This window comes from Wasmannia auropunctata, unplaced genomic scaffold, assembly GCF_000956235.1.
Source record: "Wasmannia auropunctata unplaced genomic scaffold, wasmannia.A_1.0 LD335987.1, whole genome shotgun sequence".
NCBI lineage: Eukaryota > Metazoa > Arthropoda > Insecta > Hymenoptera > Formicidae > Wasmannia > Wasmannia auropunctata.
This window is the reverse complement of record NW_012026903.1, coordinates 502,322-513,110: the sequence shown is the minus strand read 5'-3', so window position 1 is coordinate 513,110 and position 10,789 is coordinate 502,322. Positions and strand designations below refer to the sequence as shown.

General features: G+C 37.4%; 1 protein-coding gene across 3 annotated transcripts in view; it reads right to left on the bottom strand.

Moving 5' to 3' along the window:
- LOC105454198 overlaps positions 1-10,789 on the bottom strand; it is a 165,566-nt gene that overhangs the window by 61,589 nt on the left and 93,188 nt on the right. For all 3 annotated transcript variants that reach the window (XM_011696665.1, XM_011696666.1, XM_011696667.1), the window contains one exon: positions 5,493-5,600. In XM_011696665.1, the coding sequence (XP_011694967.1) occupies positions 5,493-5,600 (108 nt within the window). The remainder of the gene's footprint in view (positions 1-5,492; positions 5,601-10,789) is intronic.

Sequence of the window (10,789 nt, the reverse complement as noted above, 5' to 3'; positions counted from 1 at the left end):
GAGAGGAGGGGGGGGTAGATCCCGAGCGCAATTACATTATACGCCCTCCCTAATTAGCGGAATTTCCGGCTCGCAACACGACGTGTTGTGTTCGCGGTGGATAAACGAGTCTGAAGTCTAAAATAACGTTGCATAATAAAATTAAACAATGCGAGCGTTGCTGTTAATTAGCGGCGGATTTGGGACGAGATAGAGATTGAAGCACGTGCGGTATACGAGCGGGTGGGATCATTTTTAGCGATCGGGGGTGTGCGTCATCGCTCGCGTGCGTGACACGCTTAAAATAAAATCCACGCTCCTGCGTGCTTTCGCTAGAATTAATGACTAATGCGAATCTTGTGTTATTTTGAGCGCGGCAAATTGCAATCTCAAACGCAAGATATCAGTTTTATTTTCTTTCCAATTTTTCACATCGGTATTCACCTACAACGCAGCACGCTCGACCGTTGCCGTGTGAAAGCGTTTTACAACGGCAACCTTCTATTCGTTCGAACATCATATTACTAGCTAATTCCAACGTGTACAATGCTTTCACGTTGAAAATAATATCTTAATGCACTTATGTAACTAAACGTTTATAATTCAACTTCGAAAAAATATATATATGGAGGCGACCCATTAACGAAATAGAAACAGAAGTAAAAATAGAGTAGCTACATTTCGAACCGAAGAAGACGGTAGTTGCTTCAGTTTCATATCGGATTTCAGCAACGGAAGAACAAAAATTACAACGTCCAGCATTATCAACCTTATCCGATGCTCCCCCTCCCCGCCCTTATCCTTCTTTTATGTTTCTACTGTTCGTATCTTTGAAAGGACACTGTACGCCGTACGGAGTTGTAATGAAATTCTGACATACAGAGCGAGAACAAATATTCGGGCTGTGCGCGTTCAGGAAAATTCGAAATAATGGAAAAGTACCAATTTACATGTGCAATTTGCAAACCCGTTCGCAAATGCATCCAGGTTATTGCGAGGTACTCGCCGAATTATTGTGTATACATATATTCCTTTATGTAGTATAATTTCGCGCTGATAAACCGCTATACGCTACACGCACTTATAATAAAATTCTCTCAAAACTTATAATAAAATTACAAATAAGGTTTCAGCATTCTACTACGAGTTTACAGCCGTAAGTTTACGTTGCCCTCTTAAACGCGAATCGCGATCAACTTCCTTGAGGGACGTAGAATCAATTATTAGTGAGAATTTAATAATATTCCGTGGAAAATGTTAAATTAATAAATTCTGAGCCCGCTCAGCTTTTATTTAAAAATAAAGTACCGCGCAGAGATTTTTTTTAAGTACCAAATAAAATGTTATAATTGTAATTGAAGGGCTTGGCTGTAACTGTGTGGACTAACATGCCACGTTTTGTAACAACGGAGAAAATAAACTCAAGTTAGAGTGATGAATTTTAGAGTTCATTTCCTACATTTTTATAAAATGTAAAATATGGGTTTGCCCACTGTTGCAGCAAGCCTCTTCAATTCATCACGCTATTTTTGCTTTACAACCGCTTAATTAAGGGCCGCTGATGCCGCAACAAGAAATTGCGAAAAAATATAGGAATTTCCTGGAGATTTTAATAATACGAATGTGTTAGATTTACGGATATTTTGGGGGCGTAGCAGGGGGCGGTCGGGCTTTGAAAAAATCCGTGCGACGGGGATGACTTATGCCGCGTTTTCATGCGGCCTCGGGACACCTTGCGAAGAGTGAAAAAGGACCGCGCCATCATAAATCAGCACATTAATTCGTAACGAGATTAGTATAATAAATCATCGTCCACACGGTATTTGCATATGCCGTGCATTACTCTCGTCATGTGACCCTCGTCTTCCGGATGGTCGACGTTAAACGTTGATGACGTTCGCGAAGTGAATATCACAATTAATATTAATCTGAGTTTTCCACAACTTCTGTGGAATTAAAAAAAAATTGAATGCACTTTTGCACAAATCTACGAATACGCGGACATTCGCGAAAGTTAAGCTATACATGTTGTGAAAAATATGAAATACAGAAAGAGATGCGCATCACATAAAACAAAGAGGAGAATGTAAAAGTTTGCTGCATGGTAAAATCCGCGTTGAGAATCTTTTAGTTTTTAATAATATAACTTATATAAGACAATATCATTTCGTTAATTTCGTTTATTTGTTGTCTCCGGAGATACGTGTAGTGGCAAAGTAGTAAATTACCCGAAATCGAGAGGCTCGCTTACGTTCAACTCTCTCGGGGATGTTTTTTTCCGAGCACTCGAGGGTATCGTTGGGCGTTTTTCGTCTTTTTCGCGTCACCCGGTAGAAAAGATCGATTCGCTTTTTGGGAGATACAAGCAGCGTCAAAGGGTTAAAGCTTATCGCGTGGGAACTCTTTTACTCTGTTCGTTCGCACACCCAATGGAATTAGCCGTCGCTAACCACCCTCCCGTCTGCCATCCTCCCTCCCCCTCCTCGCCCTCGTTCGTCTAACCCGCGCCAATAAGAACGACAAGCGCGCGTGCGCGTCCTTTCTTTCTTCGTTTTCTCTTTCTCTCTCTCTCCCTTCTCCTCCCCTTGCTCTCTCTCTCCCTCTTTCTCTCGGGATGGCAGTTTCTCCGCCACGATTACCCCAGAAATCTTTCTTCGGCTAATGCAAGAACTGTGTTTCCGGCGGTTCGCCCGATGCTTCGCCTACCTCCGGGGCGGACAAGCACGTACACACGCGGGCGGGCGCGAGCGCGCGGACGCGATGGCGTGCATTTACAAGTGCGACTTGCCGCAGGGAGGAGCGGGCGGGGGGGAGGGGGGAGTGGGTTAGAAATAGGAGGGTGGACAGCTCCTGCGCGCTGTATAATGCGGAAACGGTGAGAAATATTTGGGCAAAAGCAGAGGGGGAGGGGGAGTAAGCCGAGCCGTGCGTTCGAACCGGGAACGTAAATTACAAACCGTAGAAATTCGCAAAAATTTAAAAGAGAATTGTTAACTTTTGAAGGGTTCTATAGAACTCGAAACTTTCTACGGAAATTCGTGCGCCTCTCAAACGGCCGCGTTTCTCTCATTCCGCGTAAGATACGACGTAACGTATTCGTCTAATTTAATTTCTGCACATCACATGCGTGTAATTAACAGATTGCGGAAGGTAACTCTCTGTTTTGCTCGGTCGGGAGAACGGGTTGAAGGGCGTTGTTTGCCAACACAACATGTCTGTGAGGGAAACACTCGCATAAAGGAGGTGGCTAGTGTGAGAGAGACGGCGCCGAAAAAGGCTGTATCGGCGCGGAGGGTAGGAAGAGTGCTCTGAAAAATTCGATGCTGATACGCGCATTCGATACTCGAGAGGTAGCATACGTGGCGCATGTAGGACATGAAGGACATGGATTATACGAGGGACGTATAGGATACGCCTCAACAATCTCACATGTCCCATGAGCATGTTCGAAAATCTCATGAACGTTTTTCACAGATGACAAATAAACGTACGAACATTTCGAAGCTCTACAAGCTCCGTAAGGATCGCACAGTCTCCATTCACGTTTTAAACCCCGTCTATGATATCCGTCTATGACATCCGTCTGTCGCAAAATAAATTAAGTGTAATTGAGAGTAAGATGTGCGAAATAAAAATATTCGTACAAGCAGGTGTGAAAATGTGTATAAAACTTTATTAGAATATATTTGCGGAAATTTTGGAAAATAATTTAGGAGAGATATAGGAATGAGAGGAGAGAGGAAAGATATACGCGCGCGTCCAATACAATCTTTATCTGTATCTTTCCTCTCTCCTCTCATTCTTAATCCTAAATTATTTTCCAAAATTTCCACAAATATATTCTAATGAAGTTTTATACACATTTTCACGCCTGCTTACGTACACGTTTATCCAATTACAAATTTGATAGCACGATGCAATATCGAGAATATCAACAGATTAAAGGAGAGATGCGAATAGATTTAATAGTTTAAATGGAAATCATTGGAGTAATTTCTTTGCCATACGAATGCTATTCGCACCTCTCCTCTATAGGTATAGATTGAGTAGATTGAACTTTTTATGGAATTAATCTTTATTATCGAAGATTTGCGCTAATTACGTAGTATTGCCCATCTTCGGTATAGAGATGCGATCCGTTCTGCTCGGCCGATTACGGTGCTTTATGGTAGCCGCACGTGTGCTGCTGCACTCAGCGCTAAGTCCCGGATTTCAATCCCATCGTCGCCGTTTGTTTATTTCACGCGTACGGTTTATTCAGGAGCCCTTGCCTTTGTAAGACGGTCTATAGCCGTGTGTCATAACCAAACGATCGGATATATCCGTACGGCCGGCTACAGCCGGGTTTCCGCAGTTTCCGCGCGTCCTAATGCGAATGCGGTGTTTCTAATTTAATATCTTAAGGACCGGCATTTACCCACGTCAGCTATGCCGGATTAGGATGTCAGACGCAAGGGAAATACACGCGATTCCCGTAATTTACGTCCGTGTGAGTGACTTTTCACTAAGGAAACCTCTCTTTTCCGGTCCGATGGAGCGAGTTTATAAATCGTTCCGCAAGATGCATCTCCTTTTGTTGTGACGTAGCGTAGATCCTCGAAGTCGCGGCTATAATTCTTCCTAATAATTTTATAACTTATTAGCGTTCGACAGCTGCTGCATTTCGAATTAGCTTTATCGAGTTGAAAGATACTTGCAAATGGAAAATTATGTAAACTAAATTTCGATTAATATGTAGATAATATACATAATTATGAAATTATTTCGATATATATTAATTATATCGATATACAATAATGCAACATTTTTATCCCTCTCGTAAATTAGGGCAGATAATTTCGTTGAAAAAAAAAATGATAGAGTGTTATCCGAAAAATTTACGTTTCTACAATATTTTCGATATTACACTTCCAATATCTAATGCAGGCTTGCGATGCTTTTTATATTTTTGCGCTAGTCATAAATATGTCTTATAGAATATGCCCGGTATCTATTTCGCACCGCTAAACGCTAAGAGTGATACACTTTCTCCCAAGTGTTGAATAAATGATTATGTCAAAGCGATACCCTATATCGCCGGCACGGGGTTATGCGTCGTTGCATATTAATGCGAACCCTCCTTTTTTCCATCCCTGTGTTTCTTTATTGCTTTACAATGTGTCAATGTGTATCGATATGTTGATAAAAAAAGGCTTTTATCGTCTATAATCTTGTCACTTTAGAGATTTTCTATGAATAAACAATCTTTTTTTTTCTAAAAGTATCATTATACGTAAAAAAAATACTCTTCTGCTTTACGATATAAATGTTGTAAAATGCACGATACGATTATAAAAAATATGGTATAATTATAGAATACGTAATAACATCCAAAATCTTTTACGGCGTCGCAGGCATCGTAAAGCTTTTTTCAACGAGGCTTGATTTACTTTAGGAATATGGCACGTCCAACCTTCTTTTGCGTCTCTTTAAACGACGCTCTAAATAATATAGCAAAAGAAGAGTTTACTCACCGAGAATCTGGCTGAGGACGGTGCGACCATCTTCACCGAGACACGCACTGCGTGCGTCAAACGGATTTGTGAACTGCACGAATGCATAACCCTTGTGCATAGAAATACCTGGAAAGAACGTAAAAAGTTAATTATACCTTGCAAACTTTATAAAATAAATAAATTCGTATGAAAAGAAGGTCAATTTTTTCAACCGTTTTTAAATATGTTATTTAAAATACACGTGAGTGTATTTAACTAAATATGTTATTTTTAATACACGTGAGTTTTCTATTATTTTTATTATTTTATTCAACGTAAATTTTATGTTATTTATTCAATATTTTAAAAATTTAACACATGGTTTGTAACAATAACCAGTACAATTATTTGTTTGTAAGTTATAAGCGACTTCGGAAAAACATGGAAAGTTTCATTAACGTTATAAAAAAACATATGGGTTTATTTAAACATTTTCACATCTTTTGACCTTAAAATAATTTAAAAAATATCTTTACAAAATATAGTTTATAGCTTTTTATAATAGAATAAATTCTATCTGAAAAACACCCGGCATAAAGCTTTCAGTAATGGAAGCGATCGAGTGAGTCCTTTTAAATAAACCATCCTGTGTATGTTTTATACATGAGAGAACTGCGAAAAATAAATGATTGAAATTTATAAAAAAAAAAGTTAAATAGGAAAGAGAACTGCGTGAGATTTCTAGGAATATTCGCGAACATTTGAAAAATATGTAATATATTGGCGGAGCGTATCGCGCGTAATTGTATAACTACGAACTTTCTCAAGTAACTCTCTTTTTTTTCCTCTCCCTTTCTCCAGAGAACTATCCGCGCAAATACATAGAGCGAAATTTTAATTGGATAAACTTCCACCGCGAGCAAAAATCTCCAAATTAAATAACGACATTTCCGAACGATTAAATACAACTCCGGGGAATATTAAACATTTTTGCAAACCAAATTAATAAAAACAAGAGCACGTTGTTGCCGGTCGATTTTGCCGGAGCGGCAAGTCGCACGGACGCGACCTGTAATCTGTGTACCCGTAATAACTTTTGCGTGGTTAGCAGCTGACCATGCATGGAATTCATTATGCCGAAACAAATATGTAAATCTAACCCACACGCACACTCGCACTCACACAGACGTGTGTGCACGCGCGCGCGCGCGCGCGTGTACGCGCTAGAATGCAAATACTGTCCGTGCGAATCTGCCCTCCCCTCCCCCTCGCACCCCCCTTGCGCCGCTTCATCGCGAAGCCCGGCGCAAGAGATGTTCATAGCTTTCATCGTCGCTATTGTTATCAGCTCATTCTTCAGTACACACCGGTTGTTGAACAGAGCGATTTTAAAAAGATCGAATCACAAACTAACGTGCACGTCTCGTGAAATAATAATAGTAATAAATGTATAATGTTACTCTCTTGTTCGCAAAATATTCATGTCTATTTCTCTTTTTCTTCTTTCTTTTTGCACAGCATTCTAACACCGAGAAAAAACTAGAACGATTATTCCAAATCTCAAATAAGGTGTTGAAAATATTTACCAACTTTTAAGATTTAGACCAATCGATTACCGTATTATTAGTGTCTTGAGCTTCTCAGGAAAAGATGATTTTATCTAGACCAAAGAGTTTGTGGCTGAAAATATTATTTACTTTTCACGTATTGTATCGCAAATTTTTCTGTATTTTATAAGAGTTTAGAATTATTCAACAGCCATGTCAATTTTAAAAATATCACGTTATTCCAAAACGGTAACTTATCCTGCATGTCTAATCCAATTTAACGGTACCAATTGAAACTGTAACTGTCAATATTCGATTTCCCGGATATCACAAAAATAATCTTAAATTTTTTATTATTTCAAGTATGACCCAAAGCATCCAAATGCTGTTCAAGTGTTATTTACGTAAAATTGACATGGTTAGTCAACTAACACGTGTTGATATATGTTGAACATATTTTGACAGTTTTTATTTATTCGTGCGCAAAAAAAATGTATAACGTAGAAACTAAAATATAAATACACATATTTTTCGTATTCGCGCTACTACGAAAAATCAGTTAAATAAAATATAATTATAACTTAAAAATGCATGTTTATATTTCTGATTTTTTAATTTTTAATTTATTATGATATTTTTGAACTATCATTAAATTATTAATAAAAAAATATAAATCTGATAAAAATTTCGATTTAACATAGTTGTAATAATATAATCTTTTAAATTCTTTGTTATCGATTATATAAAATGTCGATAGTTTTATTTAAAACTTGAAAAAATCCATATACATACGCGTTAGTCTAAAAAAAGTATGCGTTTGAAATATAATAATTTAATAAATGTTTCATCATACAGAAACACAAGTATATATGTTTTCGCATTACTATCACCGATTCGGGTCGCACAACTTGACTTAATTTTTTCTGCTCGAATTTTTAATTTTCGGAATCTTCTCGTTTTTCAAGCGAGGGTAAATTTATCATGTATTACATAGCGATCCCGTCGATCTCCCGAAAACATTTAGCGCTTCGGAGCTCGACTCTCCGATAAAGCACTATATCATCCCCATATCTCAAAGCTTAATCCCACCTCTCACATTTTCAGGGCGGCGTATCGGTCGAAAGGAGATCGTCGTGTCGATCGTATCGATCTTCGATCCTCCCCCCGTAACGTAACTCGTCATCGCCGTAACGTTTATTCCGGAATTTAAATCGCTGTCTGCGCGCATGTCATACGTAAGGGGACGGCGGAGGTGTTATGTGTGCATTTGTGCACGCGAGACGGGTGCGGGAGTTCGATATCGGCGCTCAAGAGATCGTTCCGCGACGAAATTTATTCTGGCCATAAAAACCGCGATAGCGAAATGCGCGATCGTAAGTGCAAGTATATGTGCGAGGTGCGGGCCGGTTGATACGACGTTCCTATACGCTTGTCATTATTTTATTTTTCCGAGTTCTGGATACTATTTTCGGGCGTGGTAGAGCTCTATGTACGCAATTATTCCATTCAGTTGATTCCGATAGATACTTACATATTCATTTCTCTTATCTTTGTCATAGAATGAATTGAAGTAAGTTTTTTTTAATCCATTTCATAATATAGCATTCGTAATGACTAATGACAGTCAAACTCGAGTCCTTTCAATCCTCGCGCAAATATTTTATGTTATTTTCTTACACGGTTCTTGCCTCTAATAAAAATCAGAGCTGTTTCGACAAAGAATTCGTTTGCTAAACAAAAATATTTGATTTCGATATCGAAAGCGCATCCAGACAAGAGCGCGCATCAGAAAATCATTACGGAACTATTTGAGATATCGGTCATTTTAGACGTTTCTAGGCGCTAATGATAATGTAATCGGCCGCGTGATTTTGCAGAGAGGCTTGCAGGATTTCATTCGACTGCAAACAAGTTTGATTCAAAATTGCTATTCGTAATTAGATTTTAATGCTATTACAAGATCTGATGTAGAATAAAAAACAAAATCATTATAGAATATCGGGGTCAAGCTCTAAAAAGGGATTTCAAATAAAGTTCCGATATTAAATATTCATTTTATTTGATCTCTGATTGTATCGAATGTACCGCATCATGTAGATGCCACTACAAATCAAATTAAAGCAGATTGGAACTCTTATTTTTAACCCATTCGATATATGTATTATTTTCAAAACTTTAAATCATTAAAAAATTAAAAGAGAATATTAAATATAAAAATGTTTAATAGTTACACAAATAATTACTTATGAATAGTAAGAAACAAATAAATAGTTATGAGGAATATAGAATTTAATAAATTTCTAAAAGAGACATGTATATCAACGGACGAACCTTATTTAAATTTTCGTTAAAGTAAGATAAAATGCAAAATTTTTCACAGAAGCTACTATTAATAACTCTGAAAGTTACAACTTTTTAATAAACTCTTAACTAATCAAAAAGTCACATATGTAATTTATTTACTCACCTTTAGTTCCAAATAAAATACCGAATAAATTTAATTGTGAGAAAGATAAAATATTGAAATGGAAAAAATGGAAATCAAAGTTTGATTCGATTGAAATATCTCCACAAAAATAGACAAGTCCACTCTTTGTAACAATTATTTGTATTTTTCGTAACTATGTGTTTTATAAAAGTCGTCACTCACCAAAGTGACGGCCAAGTGCCTCGATAACAACAGTACTGTGCTGAGGGCCTGTTGCAGTGAATTTTTCCAATGTTTTGGCATTTATATAGAACAAATATCGACTTTATATTGGAAAACTTGTCGGCAGAGAGACTCTCTAGTGTTGTTATCTGGGCATTCGATAGTACAGATTTAAATCATTCTAGTGACGATTTCTTCCAATACAGTTGTATATAGTATGTTCAAAAAATATTGCCATTCTCTTCGTTCTTTGGATAACTAAAAATTTAATTTTCCATAACAAAAAAATTGAGTGCTTTTTACAATTTTTCCTTTTTCGATATTAAATATCTTCACAACATTAAATCATATGTCCAAAGTTCATTAAAATGAAATGCATTTAAAAAAATTAATTTTTAATTTTTAATTAAAGAAATTGGTTTATCTCTTTTATTTTGACGAAATATTTAAACTTGATCACTTACAAAATTATCAGTATTTACATATGTTGAAACATTCGTCACTCTTTCAGATTGATCCATTAAGACTTATAGTTTTTATTATAATAGTTATTATTTCTTTATTATTAAAGCATTTCTTAAGTAAATTCTACGCACAATTAATAATCTCTCGTTGTTTTGTTTTTGTAAGGAAGATGTAAAGTTTAAAAGGAAAAATTAGAGCGGTCTTCGTCGAGGATTTCGTTTTTAAACCGGATTTCAAACGGAAGCCATTCTCCAGAAAGCCGGAGATTGTATACATTTTCGCGTTAAACGTTGTTTGTAGAAGAGATATTTGATTCGTAGAATTTGTAATTTATCTGCTATCGCGCATTGCACGCGGCGTTCGCCTCCGTACAGGACGCGGCTTATCCTTCGTATCGGCGTCCCTCTAATCCGGCGAGCGCCTTAATTCCTGCAAGGACGAAGTTGCCCTTATTGTCTTCGTCCTTTATTGAGAAAGTAAGCTGTTTATCGGCAGCTAGCAGCACTCCTTGTAATTTTGACATCCGACATTTGAAATTGCGATTTTGCCGGACAGAGCTGGAGCACGATAGCTTCCCAGCGATATCGGGCGTCGGCGTTTGGGATGCCAATATCACCTACGTCGGCACGAAGCTAATTTTCCACAGCATTCTTCATTCTTATTATATAAGCTTA